The sequence below is a fragment of the Ceratotherium simum genome, chromosome 25 (genome assembly GCF_057802395.1).
Source record: "Ceratotherium simum simum isolate JZ-2026a chromosome 25, ASM5780239v1, whole genome shotgun sequence".
In the NCBI taxonomy this organism is placed as follows: domain Eukaryota; kingdom Metazoa; phylum Chordata; class Mammalia; order Perissodactyla; family Rhinocerotidae; genus Ceratotherium; species Ceratotherium simum.
The window spans coordinates 10,153,814-10,179,110 of record NC_141924.1 but is presented as its reverse complement, the minus strand read 5'-3'; the positions used below and the strand labels follow the sequence as shown (position 1 = coordinate 10,179,110).

Genomic DNA, 25,297 nt, shown 5'->3' with positions numbered 1-25,297 from the left:
AAATTACAGATTTAGAAACTGGTTAAGTAATGTTCCTTATTTGGATTAAGCAATATTTATTCTCTATTCTTTTATTCTTAGTGAAATATCGAATATTTAAAGGTTATGGCTTTTAAATTTATGATTCTTATATCCTTTTCCTTAGGAGATTAGGGAAGAAAGAGCCAGGCACTTAAAGTTTATACAGTTTTGCCTGACTACTACTGTACCAGTTTTAATATTATAATTTTTAAAAAGACAACAGCAGCAAAATAACTAGAGAAAACTATTCCTGATTAACTATATAGGGAATTCTTGTAAAATTTCTAATTTTTTTATCTCTTGGAAATATGGGGACACTCTGTCCCTGGTTGCCAAAAGACAAATGACTTGACTTGGCTGCACATTTCAAGATTTGATGACTTGACAAGTCACAAGAAGAAGTTGTCATCATTTGGCTGCCACTCATGGAATTTGATCCTGAGCCGACTGGAACTTGAGGACAGGGGTTTATTTCTCCAAGCAGCTGTTCAGCTATTGCTCTGTCCATAGATTTACCAAAGCTAATTCTGCGTGAAAATTGAATTTAGGAATATAGCCACCAGCAGCAGTCAAATTAGTTGTATCCAAAATGTTAACTGTCTTCATTCCAGTTCAAGGTTCCTTTCAAAGGACCTTATGTATTGCCAGTAGTAAGATGTGACTCTCACATGAATAATGCCATTTCTTCTCTTATTCAAACATTTAATTCAAACCTTTAATCCTCCCTCACTATCCTTTATTTTTCAGAGTCAAACTGAAGATAATCCAGGCAGCAAAATGGATTTGTCTGGAGGTGTGTATCACTGCACTGATAGGAATGGAATACATTGTTGTTCATGGATCCCGTTGGGATCCCCTGCTCAGTTTGAGTTGAGATGGGCGCAGTTCCGTAGACGTGTATTGAATACTTTGTGGAAAGTACCGTGTTAGATACTAGGTAGGGGTTGAAAACTCAGATGACTGCAAGAGCCAAGAAAGTGATGTAAATGCGTGGTATGTGCCAGGTATAAGACATTGGGACTTGGAGGTTAGCTGTGGAGAGCATATGTACCGCCTAAAGGAGCCAGCCTTGCTCGGCTCTGAACAGTTGCTGCCGTGGAGGAGTGTAGGCTCAGCTTTGCCAGCTCTTCCCGTATTTCAGGAGAGACCAGAAATACAGATATATATTGACATCCTGATTTTTAAATACTGGAAACTAATTCAGATGTCTCAAAATGCTGTGTGTGGCCAAGTGGCCAGCCTGGTGGCATAGCGGTTAAGTTCGCACGCTCTGCTTCGGCAGCCCAGGGTTCCCATGTTCGAATCCTGGATGTGGACCTACGCACCGCTCATCAAGCCATGCTGTGGCACTGTCCCACATACAAAATGGAGCAAGATGGGCACAGATGTTAGCACAGGGCTAATTCTCCACAGCAAAAAGAGGAAGATTGGCAACAGATGTTAGCTTAGGGCTGATCTTTCTCACCAAAAAAAAAAAAAAAAAAAAATGCTGTGTGTGGCCAAAGTCCGTCTGTGGCCCTGCCAGACTCAGCTCTCAGGTTGCCAGTCCTGTCCACACGGGAACATTTCATTATGGACAAACTCTCCCACTGCAAGTGGAGCAGATGCAATGTCAGCCCCTAGTCTGTGGGGTCTTCACAGGATGCTCTTGCTCACCCTGAGGAACTTAAAAAAGAATCGCACCAAGAAGGAAAGAAAACCATCCTGGGTAATAAGGGAAATAGTTTTTGATCTGTGATATTTTTAAACTTGAGAATAACTAAAAAATAAGCTTTCTGGGGCATTGATCACGTCAGTGTACAACAGCGAATTTATAGAGCTGTGAAAAAAGAGTGGAAACAATCATTGCACCTGGGAAATTACATTGTACCAGTATTGTGGCACACCATCTCCTGTGTTGAACTCAAGTTCTAAATTTTAGGGCAACAACTGTGCCTCTTTGATCTTTTTATTCCCAGTAACTTGTGTTTCACAACCCCAACCATTTATCCAGTAGATGCTAAAATAGCAACAAGAGATAAATTCTCTCACTGAGGACATTTGAATTTATGCACAAGATATATTCATCAAACATATCAATAATCTGTCTAAATATTTTTTTAGTCAGGTTTTTACCAGGTTAGCCCTAAGGCTCTCTTTCAGTCTTCTATAGAAAACAAGCTGCAACTGATACTTGTTTTTTTTTTTTTTAAAAAAGAAAAAAAGGCCCACATGTGTTCCGTGGAGGATCAGCAGCAGCCTGAACCACCGGAACTAGTGAGGGCTCTTCTGGCCTTACACCCAGCACCCAGGGGGGCAGAGTGGGCAGGTCACTCTTGGTCATGGGGGAGACACTGATTCTTGAACTTTTCACAATCCTTCTGTGCTATTTTTCAGGGAGCCTTCCAGATAAAAAATTTGATGTGGACAAGCGAGCAATGAATCTCGGGGATTTTAATGATATCATGAGGAAGGATCGATCTGGGTTCCGTCCACCTAATTCCAAAGACATGGGAACCACAGATAGTGGGTCTTATTTTGAGAAGGTGAGTTGACTCCTTTGTTTAAGATAATGATTCATGAGAACAACTTTGGTTCCTCTTTGCCTTTTGGTAATTGATTCCAGGAGGAAGCATAGAATTACTGAACTAAATTAATGAGCAAAATGCAAATGTCACCTGTGTTTAAATGGTGACATGCAAACAGTTGATATCAACAGGTGACTAGGCAGGAGCTGGAACCATCTGTATGTAGGATGTGAGTATTGTGAAGAAGGTCTAAGTTTTGGAAAATTATGAAGTTTGGAGGGGAGAAAAGGTTTGACATTTTATAAGTGGGGAAAGGCACACTTAAAACATGTAGAAAAAATTTGAGAAACAAATTTATTCTGAATTCTTTTTTATGCTACTGTGCAGTTACAAATTAAATTTTGGGATCTTGTGCAAATACTCTGTGTCTCGTAAGGCCTTGCCTTCTACCTTAGTCAAAATGATCCAAAACTTTCTGCTTTGCTGTTTCTAAAGAGCTCTTTTGTGATCTTTCTCCATTTTCCTAGTGATCTATTTTTAGTTACAATGGTATACTTTTCAAATTCTCAACTACCTGATTTAAACAAGTCATTTATACCTATTTGTTTTGATATTTAACATTTCTAATGGAGGACATTATTCCTTGATTCTGAATACCAATTTGCAGTGCTCCTGGTTTTCAGAAAGCAGTTGAAACCAAAATTTTTAGATCTGGCACATTTTTGACGCCACTGATGCTGATCCAGACAGCAGCATATTCACAAGAAGGTTACTCTGGCTTCTGTTTCAGCAGCTACATAGTTAGAGTAATCAATATTAGATTAAAAAAAAAAAGTGGTAATTTTTATCTTGTTGCAATGGACAGAATGTATTACTAACTTAGAGAATAAGAAAAATCTGTATCAAAGAGGATGACAGATGGTGTCTGTTGAGCAAAAGTATGATGATTATCAGATCCAAATTCCGTCCTCGTTTATTGCTAATACACTCTAACTTTGTTTATTCCTAGTGTTTCTCTCTTTTCCCTTCTTGCATTCTGTTGCTTCACTAACCAACACTCCTTGTGATTGGCTAACTACTACTACTTTTCAGCTGACTTTGCCTTTCTCCAATCAAGATGGGTGCCTTGGGGATGAGGCTCCCTGCTCTCCCTTCTCCCCTTCTCCCAGCTACAAGCTGTCTCCCTCTGGTTCCACACTACCCAACGTCAGCCTTGGAGCAATCGGCACAGGGCTCAACCCCCAAAACTTCGCTGCTAGACAAGTAAGGAGGCCTCTCAAATTTATAACTGCTTGGCTGTGGCCTCGCCTTGGCCCTGGTCTGCAGTTTATTGCATCATTTGTCTGTCTTGGGAAATTTGTTGATTACTGAATGCACAGAATGATATTAAGTATAGGCTTTAGATCTTTCAGCCCATAGAACCATCTCTCTTCATGTTTCTCAACATGGGTTTTATTTTAAATGTTTCTTTTGTCTTCTCATTTTTGGTCATGGGTTAATAAGTTAACTAATAACTGGCTTAGGAAAATGTTAAAGAGGCTACATAAGTACCTTCTATCATCTAGTTTAGCAACAGATTTGCCATTTTTAACAGATTGAATGGCAAGTAATACTTTTGAGGTCTTTTCAATTTAATAAAACTGCTAATTAGAAATAACAGCAAAACTAGTAAGATTAAATATTTGAGGGTTATAGCATCTTAAAATCTAGTATCTTTAAGAATAAAATATAATAATTACCCAGAGAAAGGTAACTTTGATATTAGATAATGAAGCTTTGAGAAGACCAGATATTGCTGAGACGTGGCAGTGTTTCATTCGACCTGGAGCATCCCCTTTCCCAGGGTTGGATCTGTCAGTCCTCCAAGTAAGGGCTGTGCAATAGAAACAAGACTGGCACGGCTGGCATGATGGTGACTCCTTGCTTTCACAGGCCTGAGGGGGCGCAGCAGGGCTCTGTCTGTCACCCCACAGTAGCTCTCTTGTAATTTTTTGGAGAAAACCAAGAATTTGGAGATAATTTCTTTGCGACAGTGACTCCAACGATGATATTTTCCTAGCCGTAGTTCTGTGACTGCTTGTTACTGTGACTTTCACCTTCAGATGTCATGGAAGGACATTTAATTATGAGTTGTATTCATTCTGTTTCCATATAATGACTTTCACATATAAATTAAAGGATGATATAAAACACCTCTTACATCATAGTCCTCAAGTTGCATATAGGTCTTTCATATGCTTTCTAATTGTTGTCTTAGCACATTTTTAAAAATGGATTCTATTATATCCATGTGTTCAGATTGGTTCTCTCTGGACTGGGAGTTATAGGTAATTTTTTGTTTTCTTCCTTTATATTTCACTGTTTTTCTTAATGTTTTCACAGAGGACATGGATATGTATTGCTTATATAAACAGAGAAGAAACAACTGCAGTTATGCATTGCTTGACAACAGGGATACGTTCTGATAAATGTGTCGTTAGGCGATTTTATTGTTGTGCCAACATCATAGAGTTTACACAGTCCTAGATGGTATAGCCTGCTATACACATATGCTCTGTGGTACTCATTTTATGGGACCACTGTCATATATGTGGTCCATCGTTGACCAAAACCTTGTTATATGGCACATGACTGTATATCAGTGTTTTAGGGGGCTCTTTTGTTTTGAGTTGAGGTATAGAAAATATAAAATAGTCATAACACTCTTGGTTAATAGTGATTATAAACATGCTTCCAGGATCACATGATTATCAAACTTTAGTATAATAGACCAACCAAACTAGCTGTGCACTGGACTCAAGACAACGTCATTCCTCTTCTTTTTTGATCTGTGTATTGCTTCAAAGTCCATAGTCAACCAAGTTGATACATATGTTGTATCCAAATATGGTCATGGTTTTTCACACGGTTTTCATGCAGACTTAATATACTTCCTAATTTAAAAATTTAAGGTTTTTATTTTCAAGTCACAGAAGATTTCATTCAGCCTGGTACCTTTGTTTTTAATTTGTATACTTTTCTGAGTTAGACACCATAGTTGAGGCAAATATCACCAATAACTGTTAGGACTCAGGTCATCATAAAAGCCTTACATACAACATTAAAGCTTTAGAAATAGCCAGATAAACCACCATTAACATGTATATAAGCTTTTGATGACCATTTTCCCAATTTCTACATATAATTCTAAAAAAAAAGACTAGACTTGTATTATTGCCACTAAATACATTACTGTGCAAAATAACTACTTCTGAGCCAAGAAAATCACCAGCTTGTGATGCCAGGGTTCCATATTTAAAAATAGAGAAGGCATTTTTTGATAGACTACTATTGACTTATCTGATACAGATATATCAAAGTGCTTAGTATGGCTTTAGAGACACTTGATAATGAAAACCTAAAACTTTTGGTGGAAGTGGGGTGGAATGTGTTTACTGGGAATAGGAAAGTAGGGCTTGATTTTACAAAAACTAAAAAAGCAAATTTCTTTTAATACTTGTTACCAAAAGAGAGGTTGAAATTAAAAATGACCCTCAGAGAGCAGTTTTGGACCTGTCAAAACATGGATACTGGCAAGGACTTTAGCTACCAGAAACCCCACCATCCAAGGACCAGTCCATGAATACTTAACTTCTGATGACAGGGTCGTTACTTGGATAGTAAAGTGTAAGTGAGAACAATCTTAGCAGAATATTCTTAGTGAAATAAATGTTTCCTGTTTTCCCAGGAATGGTCAGTAGCTGAGCTGCTGACTCCCATGATCTCAGAAGAGTTAGAGCTGAGCCATGTCACTTTAGAGTGACAGCTTGATTCATAAGACAAGAGAAGCAGAGATATTCGAGTTTCTAGAATTAAAGGTCTTCTCATGTTTAAACAGTCCTTTGGGAGATTTAATATTCATAGTGGATCTTTGATTTTCTTTTATGAGATATACACAGATTTTGATTGCCATTTCTACTTTATGTTCATAGTCATTTTTATTTTCAATGATTTTAAGTTCATTAATTTCCCTCTAGCAGTCCCTTATCTATTTTTGAATCATTGAGCCGTCAGAATATCTTTAGTGTTCTAGAACTTAATGGTGCCATTACAAAATTCTTCTTTAAAATTTTAATTACCTTCCTCCCCACAATTCCAGGGAAAAGGTGATGGTGGTGACTTCAGTTCAGGGACACATACTTGGCATAAGCAATAGTGCAACTGTCTTCACTGATGATGTTCAGTGGGACGTTTTCAAGTATATGAAATTGGTGGGTTATGGATGTTTGCAAATGATGTGCTCATCCTACGGACCAGGGCTTTATTGAGTTTTGGGAATACAAAGAAGGAAATATTAAGCTGGTGGTGGATAGACAGAATGGAAAATGACTATAACATGATTTGATGATGGATGCTATCAAAGAGTTTTGAGAACATAGAGGTGGGCTCAGTTAATTTGAATGTGAAATAAGGAAGAAGGTTTTGAGGAAGACTTTCTTGATGAGGATGATCTCTGAGCTGGGCCTTGAGGAGGCCAAGTGAAGATGGTGTAGAAAACTACACTGTGAGGAACATAGTGTCAAGTATCAAATATGGTTTCTTTTCTGAAGGACTTTTCTCAGCCAGAAACAAATTAGAAAGGAACGGCCCTCATATAGCCCAGCTTTCTGTGGCTCTTTAATTGGAACAGTCTAGAAGTGTTCCAGTGAGTTGGTCCTGCAGTAATCAGGGAGTTAAGCTTGTTTTTAACTAGGCTGATAGTCATATATTTGAATGACAAGTTACAGGTGAGTAATGTACAGTTTGTTTTGATGTCCCTATAATAATTTTTCACCTTTTCCCTTTCTTTCTTTTTTACTTCGCTCTGTGATTGATTCAGATTTCCTCATCTAGCAAAGAAGGGACTAAGCAGACCCAAGACAGGGAAGGGTGTTTAGAACTGGAGTAGGGTCCTCATGGAGCTAGGCTCACAATTGAGTGGCGCTGATTTTATGATTGAACTAACCAGTTCAGAGAAGTAATATCACAGTATTATTTTAAAATTCATATTATTCATAAGCCTGCATTTTTACTAGGTGCCTTTCAAGATGGATCTCAGATTGTAAGGTTTGAGAATAAATTTGGTAAACCCAATCTTAAAAAAGAAAGTAGTTGAATTAAATGTTACATTGCCTATACTTTCAATTATAAAAAAAAAAATTAGTGCTTTTTCTAACATTTGAATAAATTTAACCCTTTTTGGTTTGTAGAGTGCATCAGACTGCAGGGGTGGTGATGATATGCCCATGATTGGATTTGAATAATTTTCCCAGGCATTCCAAGATGAGGAACTTTTCAGTTATAAAATTCTGTGATTCCACGGAACACAGGATATGATTCTTCTGAGGAGTAGAAAACCTAAACTGTTTCTTATTTACATTTTCTTATGTTAACAAAAAGCCTTAGTGTTGCTATGTTGTTTACAGGGTGGCAATCATGGTTTGTTCGGAAATAGCACAGCACAATCGAGAGGTATGCACACCCCAGTGCAGCCACTAAATTCTTCTCCTAATCTCCGGGCGCAAGTGCCTCCCCAGTTTATTTCCCCCCAGGTAAGCAATTTTATGTTTTCACAGTTCAAAAATAAAGCCCATCCAGGTCGCTACCAGTTATCAACTGACTGATTTCGTGGGCATAAAAAGAATAATAGTAGTCTTAAATTTGAAAAACCAGATGCCAAGGATCAAGATTTTTAGAACAAAACATCAAATCTCCTTTCCTTATTGTATTGTGCATATAAAGTAGATGTTTTTGCATGAAAAACATTATGCTTATATTCCTTTTAGACCTACTATATATTTTTCTAATACTGTATTGATTTTTTAATTGCATATAATTAAAACTATTTTATAAATTCTGATGTGTCAACATTCAGAAGTGGGTTGCCCTCAAGGACTCACCCACAGATAAACAGGAGAATTGCCAGATTCTGAGTTGTTCTAAAAAGTTTTGAGGAGATAGATGCTAAAATACTGACTAGATGCTCTAGGAGAGTTTTAGAACTAATGCAGTGGCAGAGACTTGTTCATAGAGAGGCTCTGTATAGGACACAGTCCTTTGGGTACCATGGGAATCCTTTAGGTCCATTTCTTAGTAGGGATGTGCAGTGAGTTGTTTGAGGGGTACAGGTGAGAGATTTGTGCCAGTCTACAGCAGACAGTTTCTTGTACCTCTTTGTGAGAAAACAAGTCTGAGGAGCAAAGTGAAAGCTGATACGCCCGTGTAAGGATTCAGTGTGTGACCGTGGTCTTCTTAGAATGTTACTTGAATGAACTGAGATCAAGAGCTTTGAGTCCGTCCCATCCTATAAAAGGGGGTGGGGCACTTACTAGATCCAACCAACAGGTTGTGAAGAGTCAGGTTTTTGTGTTTTGGTTTTTGGAATGTCTTTTAAGACAAAAGCTTAAAATATTTGGAACCATAATCTATAGATTTCAAATCCTGTTTTTGACATTGAGTCTGTTTTGACATTTTTGACATCGAGTCTATACTGTCCCCTCTCCCAATCTTCTGGTCCTGTTTGGGAGTCCTCTTAGTGTCTCTCTCCTTCCCCTTCCCTCTCTAAGTTCCAGTCATCCTTTAAGTCCCAGGTACTGGTATGTCCTCTAGACAGAGCTGTTCCTGACTTCCCCAGCACTCCACAGTGACAGTGTCATCTTAACTCTTGGAACACTTTCTAGCATGCCGTGGTATCAGGCCAGCAGTCATCCGTGGTTATCGAATGTCTGCAGTGTGCCAGGTGCTATGTTGGCAATGCACAGATGAAGAAAACACCGTCTCTCTCCTAGCAGCCCCCTGGAGTTGGTAGTGGTGATGGCAGAATAGTCAGGAAATAGTCAGTGTGATAAATGTTGTATAGAAATGATTAACAGAGTTTGGGGGGGCTGGACGAGTCCTCACATTAGCAGTGACATTTAAGCTGGGTCTTCAAGAATGAGTCAGAGTTTGCTGGGCACAGCCAGATGAAAGGTGCCTTCTAAGCAGCAGGAGAAGTTGGTGCAAGGGGCAGTAATATCTGGAAGCATATGGCATGTTTGCAAAAATGCAGTTAGTTTGAGCTTATTGAAGCATATAGATGTTGTCTAGAGTGGGATAGGAAGAAAGTAATCAGGAATTTTGGGACCAAATTTGGAAAAGCTTTGTTTGCCTTGCTAAGGAGTTTAGACTTTGTCCTTTGGTCAGCATGGTTTGTGACCATCATCTGGGCTGCTACTTAAAAATCGGTTCCCATATCTCTCCCAGTCTCCTGAAGCAGAATCTTGCTGTTGGGACCCGGTCACCCCCAGGTTATTTTTATGTGCACCCTGTTTGGCTGCTACTGCTATAGATAATATAGTATTAGGCAAGATTTTTCAGCTGAGTGGCAATGTAGGAAAATTGATGTTTTAAAAAGATAGCACTGAATAATATAGAGGACACGTTGGAATTGCAGAATTACTAAAGCAAAGGAGATCAGTTACAAGGCTTGTACAGGAGTCCAGGGAAGGCAGTGGCAGTGGAAATTAAGACCTTCTTGTGAAGGTCACCGATGATCTTTGTGTTGTGGAATACAATGGTCTATTCTCCAGTCTGTTCTTATTCAGTGTATCAGCAGCATTTGACACAGTTGATCTCTCCCTCCTTTTTGAAACACTTAAATCATTTGGTTTTCAGACATCTGTATTGAGTTCCCCCTGCCTCCCCTTCTCTATCTCTTTTACAAGTTCCTCCTCACTTGCCCATCTCAGAGCCACTGCTAGGTGAGCTCACCCATTGGAATGACGTGACTGACAATTTCAAAATAGTGTCTTCAGCCTAGATCTCTCTTCTCAACCCCACAGACATCTGGGCATCTCTACTAGGATACCTTATAGGCATCTCAAGTTAACATGTCCAAACAGAACTTCTGACTTCATCCCACACTCCCCTCAAAAACATCCTCTTCCTCTAAGTAAATGGCACTCCATCTTGCAAGTGCTCAGGCCAGAGACCTCAGAGTACTCAGAGTCCCCTGCAGTCCACATCTAATCCATCAGCAAATCCTCCCTTCAAAACTTTATCCAGAATCTGACCATTTATTACCACTTCCCCTAATATGACCCCTGGCCGAGCCACCACCATCTGTCTGCTAGAAATGGCGTCCTGACTGGTCCCAGCCCTGCTTCATTCAACACTTGCCTGCCTCGAGTCTGTTCCCAACCCAGCATTCAGACTGCTCGTCTAAAACTGCGCTGTCCAATGTAGCCATTAGCCATGTGAGCACTTGAAATGTGACTAGTGGCATGGAAGAACTGAATTTTTAATTTTAATTAATTTAAATGTAAATAGCCACACATGGTTAGTGGCTAGCATATGGACACTACAGATGTAGAACATTCCTACCACAGCAGAAAGTTAAGGTAAATCATGTTACTACTTTACTGGGAGTCCTCTCATGGCTCCCTCTCTCACTGAGAATACAAAGCCAGCTCTTTACTGTGGTCTTTGAGGCTCTTGGTGATCTCTCCACCCTGCACACCTACTACTTTCCCATTCATGCAGGCCTCTCCAGCCACCTGGCCCCAGCACACTGAGCACGCTCCTAGAATGCTCTTCTTCCAGATTGCCACATGGCTCCATCTTTATTTCCTTTGGATCTCTGCTTCAGTGCCACCTCATCAGGCCAGGCTGTGTACAGTACACCACCACCACTGTTACTCTCCTCCCTCCTCACCCCTGCAGGAGTGTGATAATCTTCACAGTGGCAGGATCTGTGTCTGCTTTGTTCACTGCGGGATCCTGAACATCTACAGCTGTGCAGGGCTTGTATTTTGAGCTCAGTAAATCTATGTCAAGTCATGGGACGATGCATTTCAGAATGATTTAGAAAGTGGAATTGTTAGGAAAGCTCAGTTAACTTAGCCTAAGAGACTTAGAGGCTGCAAATCTCTTTATGACCAAAGTGTCTGCTCCACTTGGAAAAGAAAAGTACTTGTGTTCTCGTACATTTTTGAAATCGCTTTATTTAGCAAAACGTGGTTAACATTTATTTAATGCATAATGGGGGCAGAATATTCAACAACGGAATCTTCAGTTTTTTTCCTGACATTTCCATATTTTAAAAAACGAAGCAGTCGGGTAGCTCTGTTTTTTTTTTTTAAGTAAAGACAATATAATAACCACACTGAAAGTTTGGATAGTGGAGAAAAAATTCTTCCAGAAACCGCCCCCCTGATGCAATGACAGGGATTATTTTTACACAATCTCCTATTCAGACTTTGTGTACAAGCATGCTTTTCACATACTTGCGTTCATGTTCACCGTCTTCCTGTTTTTGTTGACATGTAGTCTTCATGTTGATCATTCTTAATGAACAAGGCATAATGTTCCATCAGGTAGACTTATTTTGATCTCCCTTCCGCCCTTACTGGATATTAAATTGTTTCTAATTTTTCGCTGTTATAAATAATGCTGTAGAGAAATCCTTACACATAGGTCTTTGCCCACATTATTTCTAAATTTAGTTGCCCAGAATGAAATTTCTGGCTCAAAGCACATGAACCTTTAAAATTTTTGATAAATATTATCAAATTTTATATCCATTTTAACCACTTTATAGGAACAGTCAATATTTAATGTCAACATAGAAAGAAGACATTGAAACTCCTCTTTAAGATTTGTTATAAATGTTCCAGGCCTTGGGTTTTTCTACCTTGCCTTTTTCTTCCTGTTAGTCAAACATTCAGAAGTAACATATTCTAGAAATATTCATATTTGTTCCTGTTACTCAAATATTCAGAAGTAACATAGTCTTGCTTTTAAATTCCTGTCATTCTGCACCTGCAGTGCTTTGTTAAATGCCATATTGACTCCAACTAGATCTTCACTTTCTCCAACCCAGCTGGAGATTGAAGGGCTTTTAAGCCAAAATAATTAACTCTCTGCTACGGGAATATACAAACCTGTGCTTTAATTACTCTGCAACCCTGGTATGAATAGCCATTTGCCAGGAGCCTAGTGGAGCTTCTCTCTGGTCCTTTTTTGTTCATTGGAGAAAGACAATACGTGTGCAGTCTGAGGAAGGGAGAGGTTGAGCAGAGCTGGATAGGGAGTCCTCAAAGTGTAACCTTTACAGTCTTTATAACTTAATTTATGGAACAAGTGAGATACTGGCATTTAAATCAAATTTAAATTTAAAGTATAAAAATACTTTGTGTTAGCATTTTTTTACTGTATACGCATTCTGTATCTATCTTTTAAACAATATATTGTTTCATTTTGCCTTTTTTTGCACCTTATGTAATGAAATCATGCAGTATATAGCCTTCTCTGACTTTTTTTACTTGATATTGTTTCTAAGATTTTTCTCATGTTGATTTGGGCAGTTATGGTTCATATAGTATTCCATTATATGAATATACCATCATTTATTTACCGATTCTACTATCAATAGACGTTTGGGTTGTTGCCAGATGTTTGCTATTATGAGCAGTGCTACTGTGAATATTCCTATATTTGTGTCCGAGGATGAATTTCTCTAGGATACTACTGGGTCATGAGCATGTTTTACTTTGAATGGTGATTTCTTTAGCTAATTTTGATAGTAGGAATAGTAGGGGGAGGGAATAATGGGCTCTTGGCAAAGGATGGCATCCATTCTCAAGACTAAAGAGAAATGGGTTGATCAAGAGACCAGCGGATTTGTTCAGTAGAGCTTTTAAAACTGAACGTAGGAGGAGGAAGAAATGAAAGCTCAGAAAATGGCTATTTATTTTGGAGGCCACCAGGTTGGGAGACAAAATAAGCAGAAGAGATTTCCCATGAATCATAGAAGAAAACTTTGGAAAGGAAGTTAGAAACAGTGCTGGTGGCCTAGGGCAGCTCTATCCAATAGAAATACAATGCAAGCCACATAGTGTAATTTGAAGTTCTCAGTAGCCATGTTTAAAAAGATAAAAAGAAACAGGTAAAATTAATTTAATAATGTGTATTCTTTAACCCAATATATCTAGATTGTTATCATTTCAACCTGTAATCAGTGCTTAAAAATTATTGAAATTTTTACTTTCTTTTTTTTAATACTAAGTCTTTGATACCTGGTGTGTATTTTATACTTAAAAGCAAGTCTCAATTTAGATTAGTCATGTTTTAAGTGCTCCATAGCCACGTGAGACTAGTGGTTAACTTATTGGATGGCACGGGCCTACGAAATGTAGTTATTATATTAGTTTCTTTCCTAGAAACTGCCACAACAAATTACCACAAACTGGGTAGCTTAAAACAACAGAAATTTATTCTCTCAGAAGTTCTGGAGGGTAGAAGTCCAAAATCAAGGTGTCATTAGAGTTGGTTCCTACTGGAGGATCTGAAGGAGAGTCTGTTCCAGACATCTCTCCTGGCTTCGGATGGCTGCTGGCAATCCTTGGTGTCCCTTAGTTTGTAAACACGTCACTCCAATCCCTGCCTCCATATTCACATGGTGTTCTTCCCTGCATGTCTGTCTACATGACACTCTCTTGTCTGTCTCTATGTCCAAATTTTTCTCTTCTTAGAAGGACACTAGTCATTGGATTTGGGCCCACTCTAATCCCATATGACCTCATATGAACCTGATTATATCTACAAAGATCCTATTTCTGAATAAGGTCACATTCTTAGGTTCCAGGTAGGCATGAATTTGGGGGGAACACTATAAAACTCAGTATAGTTGCTAAGTCACATAAATTTAGGATTCACACTGAAGGTACAAAATATGATTTCCTAAGTGAGGTATAGTGGACTAAGACTCTAGTTTGGAATATTGTGTTGATAACGTAGGATGTAACTCATACCACCAATACTCTTAATACAGTGAGGTTAGAACTATTATATCAGAGACGGTAAGTTCAGTCACACTAGTTACCATTGGATAAACTTAAAGGAGACATGAGGAAGAGTTATTATTTGGGGGAAATTGTGGAGGGTATGTCCCTCATGCTGGCCATAATACTGGTGTAGAGGCACAATGCTCTATAGTGGTATGCTCACTTTGAGCTCACATCTACTAGGGGTCCAGCTGTTAAAACAGAAAATGAAACGAGTGTTTTAATTGGTTGGCAACACTCAGCATCTCTTAGAGAATGGAGAGGAAGCAGCTGGGAGAACCATTACTTTAAACCAAAATACTTTCCAAAATGATAGAATTGATAGGTTAGGTGAAAGTGACTGAGATCTTGGAAGAAAATGAGTTGGTGAGCCAAGTATAGGAAACCTGATCTTAGTCAGATGTTTCTAGACTAGAAAGCGTCAAAGAAAAGATAGGCAGATAGTCTTGAAAATGTAGCAGAGGCAGTGCCTCAAAAGTATTAGGAAACTGAGGACTTGGACTGTGATGCTAAAGAGAGGTGAAACGGGAAGAGCCAGCGGGGCTTCTGATGACTCAGTTTTTACAGGAGCATTTTCAGAGGTGGAAAGTAAGGGTGCACAAGCAAGGATGAATACGCGTGAGAGTTGTGTTCGGGGATGAGAGCACAAAATAAGCTGAGGCTTGCAGAAAAGTAGGCAGATTAAAAGAGCCTGTAGAGTTTGGTTTGGCACACTTTGGTGAATGGGAAAGGAATAATTACTTTGGACTATTTGTATTTGTATTTTTATTGCTGGCTGATTAAATGGAAATAAATTTTTACTGGTTTTATCTTCTCTGTTAAAAACAAGAATGGTCAAGGGCCGGCCCCGTGGCTTAGCGGTTAAGTGCGCGCGCTCCGCTGCCGGCGGCCCGGGTTCGGATCCCGGGCGCGCACCCACGCACCGCTTCTCCGGCCATGCTGAGGCTGCGTCCCACATACAGCAACTAGAAGGATGTGCAACCATGACATACAACAATCTACCGGGGCTTTGGGGGAAAAATAAATAAATAAAATCTTTAAAAAAAAAAAAAAACAAACAAGAATGGTCAACCAAAAGGGTTAAACACAAATTAAATCCTACAGAATAGAAAGAACTTGTGAAAAGAATTGCAGAGCCCTGTCTGTATTCTTTGAGGAATGCTAGGAGTCTTCAAGGGGAGCTTAATAATGGCAACCCCTCTTTCTTGCCCAAATCTTGAGTTTTTAAGACAAAGGAGGAAGGCATACAAGGGCCAAAATACCCCTTTACTACCGAGAAAGCTGATACTGAGAATGTGAGCTTCCTAATACTGAATTCCAAACTTACTCCCCAGTAACTGGAATGGGGCAGTCCTCTCTGTAGGTTTACTGCCAAGAAGAAGGGAAAGAGACCTGGAGTGTTGTGATAAAGGGGGATGCCCCTCTGTGTGGAGCCTCAGATCAGAAATGGGAAAGAAGCACTCCTCCCCTACAAGGAAGTGAGGAAAATGGGAAGTTTTTTAAACAATTTTTGAAAGAATAAGGAAAGTGGCTTAAAGATTGATGAACTTGGTGCCAATTCCAGGCAAGATTCTAGACTACATTATCAAAAAGATAGCTTTTGAGCACCTGTGATAGGAATCAAGAATCACAGTTTGCTAACAAGTTTTAACTTAACTCGTTTCCTTCGTTGACTGGTAAAGAAAAAAATCTTGTATTACAAAAATAGTATAGTTGTTGTATCTCTATTTTGACAAGCCATTTGACAAGCTGTCTCTTTGTTTTAGACAAGATAGAAAATATACGCTAAATGCTAAAAGAGTTGTGTGGATTAGTAAATCATTGATATTCCCAGGCTGATCAGTTTCAGGTTGGAAGGAAGTTTTTAGTGGCATGCTACTAGATTATCCTCAGCTCCATCAAGTTCAACAGTCACATCAGTGACCAGATGGGGAAACACAAACTGGGAATAAGTGAAATGATGCGGTAGAAAAGAACTTGGGGGAGTGACTGTTAAAAAGTTGACATACAGGAAGATAAACAAATAAATGGACAAAGAGAACAGATTAGTGGTTACCAGAGGGGTTAGGGGGTTGAGGGGGGGCATAGGGGTAAAGGGGCACATATATATGGCGACTGACAGATAATAATGTACAACTGAAATTTCACAATGTTATAAACTACTATGACACCAATAAATTTTTAAAAAGTTGACGTATAATAGAGATTCACTCTTCTACTGGGTATTTATCGAGCATGTACTATGTGCCATGCCTGTGAAGATAACTATAAGGTCCTAAGCTTGGATCAAAACATAAATTAATAAAATTTAAAGCCTGGCTGCTTAAATATTACATGGGGGGGCCGGCCCCGTGGCGTAGCGGTTAAGTACACATGCTCTGCTGCTGGCGGCCCAGGTTCGGATCCTGGGCACGCACCAACGCACCGCTTGTCAGGCCATGCTGTGGCGGCGTCCCACATAAAGTGGAGGAAGATGGGCACAGATGTTAGCTCAGGGCCAGTCTTCCTCAGCAAAAAAAAGAGGAAGATTGGCATGGATGTTAGCTAAGGGGTGCTCTCCTTCACAAAAATAAATAAATAAAATTAAATAAAAAATAAATATTACACGAGGGAGGAAGACATATTTTAAATATTGAAGATTTTAATTGACAATAAGCTTAGCATGTGAATTGGGAGTTATGATGCAATCATCAGAGAAACTGAGATCTTAGGCATTGTGTATAAAAGTATGGCTGTTAACAGAATGGTTAGTGATGGCCAGGTCTACCCGGTATTAGACTAGGCTAGAAAATGGCTTTTCTGTCCTGGGCTCTGCACTGAGAAATTGAATGAGATAGATGGAAGAACCGATCATATTTAGCCTGAAGGTGAGACACAAAGGAACTGTAATCATTGTCTCTAAACATTTGAAGACCCATCCTTTGGAATAATATAAACATTTAGGGAGGGCCAGCCCTGTGGCGTAGCGGTTAAGTGCACGCGCTCTGCTGCTGGCGGCCCGGGTTCGGATCCCGGGTGCACAGTGATGCACTGCTTGTCAGGCCATGCTGTGGCAGCGTCCCACATAAAGTGGAGGAAGATCGGCATGGATGTTAGCTCAGGGCCAGTCTTCCTCAGCAAAAAAAAAAAAAAAAAAAAAGAGGATTGGCATGGATGGTAGCTCAGGGCTGATCTTCCTCACCAAAAAAAACCAAAACAAACAAAAAAATAAACATTTAGGGAGTGCATTTCTAAGCATTTGACATGGATTAACTCATGAAATCCTCAACCAACCACTGAAGTTAATATTATTCTGAGTTTGGAGATAAGAAAAAGGAGGCTCAGAAAGGTTAGTAAGTAACTTCCTCTGAGTTACATTCTTAGAAATGGCAGACCCAGGCTGTCTGCCTCTGGAACTAAACTGTTAACCAGTGTGCTACTTGCCACTCATGGAAGAGGGATTAAGTTTGTTCTCATGGCACCAACTGATTCAGTGGGTTCACTGAGTGTTTTATGGCACATTTCCAGTAATAACTTCTCAGACAAAAGTCATATTAAGTTTTTTTTTCTTGTAGATGATTTCTTGATTGCAAAATTCATAATTTTTACTGTAGAAAAATTGAAAGTCTAAGAAGAGAATTAAAAAGCTCTTATCACTACTCAAAGATAACCATTGGTAACACTTTGGTATATTTCTCCCAATCGTTTAATATTTTTCATAAATATTTTTCAAGGAAAAATTGACAATGCTTACTTTAGATCTATCAAGATTCTTTTCACTGAAAAGAATTTTTTTTTTTATTCTGGTAAATTCTGAAAGTTCCTCTCTTTTGGCTAGGTTTCTGCCTCAATGCTCAAGCAGTTTCCCAACAGTGGCCTGAATCCAGGTCTTTTCAATGTGGGGCCCCAGTTATCTCCTCAACAAATTGCCATGCTGAGCCAGCTTCCACAAATTCCCCAATTTCAGTTGGTAAGTAGCAGATGTTCCTCCTATAGCTAAAAAGCATATTTTTTTCTTTAGCTTTGATTTGCTTAATTATATACCAGCTATTGAGTGTGCTTAAGGGTTGATATATCAGCTCAGGTGGAGATAAATGTGACCAATAAACCAGGAACTTGGTACTTCCCTCATGGACACTTTTCATTTGGCAACTTATACTTCTGTGCACAAACCCTTTCAGTGTTCTCAGTAAGTCCATCTCAGGCAGCTTCGGTCCTCTCTCTCTCCCCTGTTTTGTAGGCATGTCAGCTTCTCCTGCAGCAGCAGCAACAGCAGCAGTTGTTACAGAACCAGAGAAAGCTTTCTCAAGCTGTGCGCCAGCAGCAAGAGCAGCAGGTAGGTGGGATTGGAAGGGTCCCTCGAGTGCTCTATGTGAGGAGTGCATCCTGCTTACCTTCTTTGATAGCAAGAACGAATCACATGTAGTCTTTTTCTTTGAAGTTCAGGATGTTGGCTTATCATGTGTCCATTTTCCCTTGGGCCTCCTCATCTCTCTGGACTCCTCACCTCCAGCTGGCTCGAATGGTGAGTGCACTGCAGCAACAACAGCAGCAGCAGCAGCACCAGCAGAGGCAGCCTAGCATGAAGCATTCGCCATCTCATCCTGTTGGGCCCAAGCCGCATCTGGACAACATGGTACCCAACACCCTGAATGTGGGGCTCCCAGACCTTCAAACCAAAGGGCCAATGCCTGGATATGGTTCTGGTAAGTTGTTAGTAATGAAAACTGCCTTTCAATTTTTTTTTTTTTTTTGTATCTGCTGGTCATATTCTAAGCCTATGGGGGGATTGGACCTACATTACCCAGTTTTCACAAAGCCATACAAGGTAGATAAGTATTCTCATCCCTGTCTTAGAGATGAGATATTGGAGTTATCAATATCTAGAGTTTCAGTGATTTTCCGAAGCACACCACACAATTAGTAAATAACAGTAAATATTATTAGTAATAATATCGGTATTAGTAAATAACTAACTTCTCTGACTCCAAAGCAGTCTTTTACTACTAATGAATGGCAGTCTTCTCTCCTACCACCAGGAATTTTTCAAAGCCCGTTTAAATGTTTGTACACGCTGTAAGTGCTACACATGTCTGAGGTTATAATCTATTAAAATATGTAGAAGTTGAGATGTTTGGCTCTACTGATAAAATTGCCTTCTCTTGAAAAAAAATGGAAAACTAAAATTCAAATTATGAAGCAAACTGATAAAATTCTTCTGATATTAGTATTTCATCTGATTTAAATAGAATTAGCACAAGTAAAGTTATACCTTTGACATTCATCAAGAATTTGTTGGCAGGCAAATCGTAGCTCTTTCAGAACTGAGGAACATGTTGTAAGCAGAATCCAATCAGTGAGGCAACAGCGATTTAAATATAAAATTTAAAAATTAAAAAGGCACAACACACCACAGCAGGTTTCTTCTTAGAGTGACAGCATTTAGATTTTATTTTGGTGAAGAAGATACTGTTCTATGCAAACTCAAAAACAAGAGTTGGGGAGACCTGAAATCCCTGCTCCTGGGTGACAAAGTGACCCTGGACAAATGGCCCTGCTCTCTGTGCTTTAGTTCTGTGAGGTACCCACTGGAGTGGAGTGCCCACTTCCTACTGAGGTGTCCACATGCAGAAAAGATAAAAGACTTCAAGGACTCCTTGATCCTGGATAGTTTTAAGGGAGTTAATTTCCAGATTCTCAACTTCCATCAGCTGTACTCTTTCTTAAAAACGACCTGCCTGAGAACTGACTTAAATTAAAATAACCTTTCTTCCACTTGATGTAAAAGAAGGGCAAACTTTCCCCCATCCCATGTCTTGCCGGGGCATGCTCATCTGGGGTGTAGAACGCAGGGCACCAAACAAGAAGGAAGCCTCCTGTAATGACTAGTGAAAGTGTCATTACCCCTGGGTACCCAGTCTTCATCTTCTTAATCATGTTTTCTGTTAAGGGTGAAGCTTGATTTAGGAAGCTTGGTATTTTGGTATCTTTTGAGCTGTTTTGAATTTAGACACTGTATATGACAGTAAAGCAGAGCAACTTTGCTTCTTCCATCCCCCTTTGTCAAAAAGTACACAATTCTTGAAGTAGAGTCCAGTCAGTCAAAGCAAAGAGAGCATCTGGAAGCCACAAGTGGCTGTTCCACGAGTTTAAATGCACACAGTTCATTTCAGCTCTTCTCATTACTCATCCCTAGGGCATGTCTTAGGTGGAAAGAAAAGTACCTTCAAACAGCCTGAGCAGTATGAGTTAGTGACACTGCCTCTTTTGAATATACGTTTTCACAGTGCATCAGGTAAAGCCTGTGAATAAACTTTCATATGATTTCCTTTAGGCTGGGTATGCGTTAGTCAGTTGTTAAAAACCTAAAATCATGATGTATTTGGAATAATCCAGTGACAGTCCTTATAACATCTTTAATATTTTCTGCCTCCTATTAAAAAGTAAAATTATATGTTGGCTGCAAGTCTGTTAGTTTTTAGCAGCATATGCCTTTCTCATTTATTAAATGTATAGAAAAATTTTATCATGATGTCTTATTAGATTAATGGTGTTATTGTACTCGAGTCTTAACTATTCGTAATGGCTGAAGGATCAGAGTTCAATATACACACATACATACATTTACTGAAGAAATTTCATGTTTTTTATCATACCCCTGTTTCATAAGTAACTTATGAATTTAAATAAATTTAAATTTAGCTATGTACCATAATCTAAATTAAGTAAGGAGGAAGAACATATTGACTTATTAACTTGTTTACATTTGATAACTTATTAAGCAATATATAAATTAATTTTATTAGGTATTTATTGTGATCTGACCACTTATAATCTGCCTTACAAGATGCATTTTGTAATTTATTTCAGTTATAATATTTCTTAATTCATATTACTGCATTTATTTGAATTGAAAAACACATTTTGGGACTGAAAGTAAGTCTGATTTGGCTGCCTGTTTTGAATAAACTAAATCTGTACCCGTAAGATTTAGATGAAAATATATTTCAAGTATATACAGAGATTAAAATTTTTTTGAGGGCCGGCCCCGTGGCTTAGGGGTTAAGTGCACGCGCTCCGCTGCTGACGGCCTGGGTTTGGATCCCTGACGCACTGCTTCTCCGGCCATGCTGAAGCCGCGTCCCACCTACAGCAACTAGAAGGATGTGCAGCTATGACATACAACTATCTACTGGGGCTTTGGGGGAAAAAATAAATTAATTAAATTATAAAAAAAATTTTTTTTGAAAAAGATTATATGGCAAAATTGTAATAAAATGAGTATTTCAGTTTTCCTAATGCTGAGTTTATCAAACTGAAAAAGATATCTGTAGAGCCGGCCCAGTGGCGCAGCGGTTAAGTTTGCGTGCTCCACTTCCACGGCCCAGGGTTCGCAGGTTCGGATCCCAGGCGCAGACCTACGCACCACTTATCAAGCCATGCTGTGGCAGGCATCCCACATATAAAAGGTAGAGGAAAACGAACACGGATGTTAGCCCAGGGCCAATCTGCCTCAGCAAAAAGAGGAGGCTTGGCGACAGATGTTAGCTCAGGGCTGATCTTCCTCACCAAAAAAAAAAGATACCTGTAGGTGAAAGAGTAGCAAGAATAATTACAAGTTTCCTAAGAAGTCTTGATAAAGCCTCTTCTGTTATGTTTTCTCAAAATTAAAAAGTTGAATGACTGCTTAACTAATCTTTAAATGACTGTTTTTGTAAAATAGATGGTTTCTAATTCTCTGCTTTTAGCAAAATTAAAAGTATGCCTGGGCCGGCCCCGTGGCTTAGCGGTTAAGTGCGCGTGCTCCGCTACTGGCGGCCCAGGTGTGGATCCCGGGCGCACACTGACGCACCGCTTCTCCAGCCATGCTGAGGCCGCGTCCCACATGCAGCAACTAGAAAGATGTGCAACTATGACATACAACTATCTACTGGGGCTTTGGGGGAGAAAAAGGAGGATTGGCAATAGATGTTAGCTCAGAGCCGGTCTTCCTCAGCAAAAAGGGGAGGATTAGCACGGATGTTAGCCCAGGGCTGATCTTCCTCACAAAAAAATAAAAGTATGCCTAATTGAATTGTCAGGTGATAATGACCTATCTAAAGATTATGTTTTACTATCTATGTTACTGAGCTGGGGGAAAGAGAATATACTTAAAAAGGAATTCAGAGAATAAAGTGATATAACAAGACTCCTCCTTTTCCCATCTCCTTATTTATATAAGATTTCTTAGTGCTTTATGTCTACAAAAGTGTTTAAAAATAGGAATAGAGTAGCATGAAGTCAGTCTCATTCTAGTAATAAGTCATAGTCATTCATAGCTATCTGAACTAATCGAGAAACAAAGGCACTCATCTTACTATAAAATGCATTTCCAATAAAATTTTACTTTTTATGTTTAAAATTTATCAAAATTTGGAACATTTATGTGTGTGATATACCCAGAGAAAAGTAGAGTTATGAGTGTTAGAGATTATTAAAATAGCAGAAGAGTAATTTGTATCTGTCCTGGGGTTATGAACGTGTCAGTATCACATGTGCATGTGGATGTGGATTAGAACAGTTGTGTTAAATGGGCACCTGTGGGGGATTTGTTTCTTTTATAATTTATTCTTTATTATAATTATTGTAAAAGCACTAGTTTGTGTTTTAACCTACAACGAAAGGAGTAGCAGAAAATAAAGAACTGTAGACATCAACTATAGAAGGAGTGATGAATTAAGGACAAGTATTTGAGAGTTTCCTCAAGGAGGTGAGCCTTGAGCCAAGTGGTCGAGATGAATAGACGATGAATTAGGGTATGTGGAGGCAGGAGGAAGTAACTCTGGCAAGGACAGATAAGGTAGCAAAGGCTTGTATTTGTAAGAACGATGAGATAGGTAAAAGGGATGTACTGGTGAAATGAGTCCCTGGGGAGGCAAGGGGCATGTCTCATCGCTAGTTTGTGCCTCAGCTCTTAACACAGAGCCTGGCAGACTTTAAGCTCTCTGTAAATATTCATTGAACTGAACTAGTGGTTTGTTTGAGTTGAGTTGAAGTTCTGTGTTGGAGAGCTGGAGAATTACAGGGAGGCCACTTGGTGCACTGAGGAAGTTTGATTTTGATGAAATAGCAAATACAATAAAGTCAGTGTTTTCCTGGGTTTTTAGAGGTATGATAGCTCCTAAATAGCCCAGAGGTCACAAGTGGAGTGCCCCTCTGCTTTCTGTTACTGCAGCCACTAGAGCACAATGCTGCAGAATTCCTTCCATCCAGATTTGTTGAGTGCATTCTCTATCCTAATGTCGTGCAAGTTACTATGTGACATCGGAGAAAGAGTTGTGTACAAGCTTGCGTCAATTTTTCCTCTCATAGCTTTAGATTTGTAGATTGAACCTTTTTTTTTTTTTTTTTTAAAGATTTTATTTATTTTATTTTTTCCCCCCAAAGCCCCAGTGGGTAGTTGTACGTCGTAGCTGCACATCCTTCTAGTTGCTGTATGTGGGACTCGGCCTCAGGATGAACGGAGAAGTGGTGCCTCGATGCGCACCCGGGATCCGAACCCGGGCCACCAGCATCGCAGCGCGCGCACTTAACCACCAAGCCACAGGGCCGGCCCAGATTGAACCTTTCTAATGGCAGTTTTATGTCCTATTCTCCCTCTCACCCCCTTCAATTTTTTTCCTTACCAAACCTTGTAGTTTAGTTACAATGCTGCCATATTTTGGTGGCGTCTGATCTCCAGGTTTCTGAGAAAGAAAGATGCCCACTTTGGCTAAGATTCAGATGGAACTGCTCAAACTCTCCCCTCTCCTAAGATTTATAACTCATTAATTTTCTACACTTCGTGTGTCACAAAAGAACTCTAGGCAGCTGAAATTAAATCTAATTCACTATGAGTTTTAAAGAAATTTTAGAGCAACTTTAAAGAAAATTAATGTGTAAGGAATGGTTCCTTATCGTCTTATTAATCCCTTTTTTCTTCTTTTTAATCTTCCCCAGAATTCTGGGTTGTTTTCAAAAACTCTTTCTCAATGACAGGAACCAAGTATTCAGATGGCCTGCCATCCAAGCACCTTGAGTTAGTTTTGTCTGTCAGAGGTAGAGGTGTAATTTGCCCAAGGAGCCACACACTCAGGACATTGAAGCTTATGTCAGAGAAAGCCCTTGTTCCTTTCAACTGCCCTGTCCTCCAGTCTCATTTCATTTCAGCTTCATAGGACAAAAGAAAAAAATATCTTAAACTCTTTTTTTAAAAAATTTCATTTGAAAGATTTCCGGCTCCCTCCAAGGATTTCTGCTCCCGACCCTCACCCTCCAGGCAATCACTTGGACTAGTAAAGGCAGTTACAGACTGTGAAGGAACAGTGTTCTTTATATTAATAGCAACATGTTAAACATAGGTCAAGAAGGTATTAGAAATGATTTGAACTTGATTTATTATGTGTTTATGAAACTATCCCTGACAACTGGGAGAAGCACAGGGGAGAAAATGTGACCTGAGCCCTCAGTGGGATTGGGATAAATGGAACTTAAGGGCTAGGAAGACGCCCCCAGATGGTAGGAGAGTAAAATGAGTAGAGCGTAGAGTCTGCCTGGCAGAGTTGCTCTCCTTCTCGAATAACAGTAGCTTGGCTCTTGGCTCCAGCAGGCCAGCTGAGCCTTGTGGTGGTGGGAACCCTGCTCACGCCCCGGGGGTGCCTGTGCTTGTGTGTTGTTGCTACATTTACTAGGGCTCTTTTTCGTTTTTCTGTGGTTACTCATTGTTCTTGCCTTCCCCTGTTTCGTTTGTTTATTTTGGTCCTTGATTTTACGTTTTTGACAGTCAGTTTGAAAAAGTATTAAGTACATTCTTTTTTTTTTTTTTTTTAAGATTTTATTTATTTTATTTTTTCCCCCCAAAGCCCCAGTGGATAGTTGTGTGTCGTAGCTGCACATCCTTCTAGTTGCTGTATGTGGGACTCGGCCTCAGGA

The 25,297-nt window shown here is 39.4% G+C and overlaps 1 protein-coding gene across 4 annotated transcripts in view; it reads left to right on the top strand.

Annotated features, from left to right (window-relative positions):
* TNRC6B (trinucleotide repeat containing adaptor 6B) overlaps nucleotides 1-25,297 on the top strand; it is a 179,731-nt gene that overhangs the window by 140,668 nt on the left and 13,766 nt on the right. For 3 of the 4 annotated variants that reach the window (XM_087448894.1, XM_014793227.2, XM_014793230.2), the window contains 6 exons: nucleotides 769-814; nucleotides 2,398-2,546; nucleotides 7,973-8,098; nucleotides 18,186-18,317; nucleotides 18,588-18,683; nucleotides 18,861-19,053. In XM_087448894.1, coding sequence (XP_087305020.1) covers nucleotides 769-814; nucleotides 2,398-2,546; nucleotides 7,973-8,098; nucleotides 18,186-18,317; nucleotides 18,588-18,683; nucleotides 18,861-19,053 — 742 coding nt within the window. Of the gene's footprint in view, nucleotides 1-768; nucleotides 815-2,397; nucleotides 2,547-3,620; nucleotides 3,792-7,972; nucleotides 8,099-18,185; nucleotides 18,318-18,587; nucleotides 18,684-18,860; nucleotides 19,054-25,297 lie in introns of all 4 variants that reach the window. The other variant, XM_087448895.1, reaches the window with a different exon arrangement.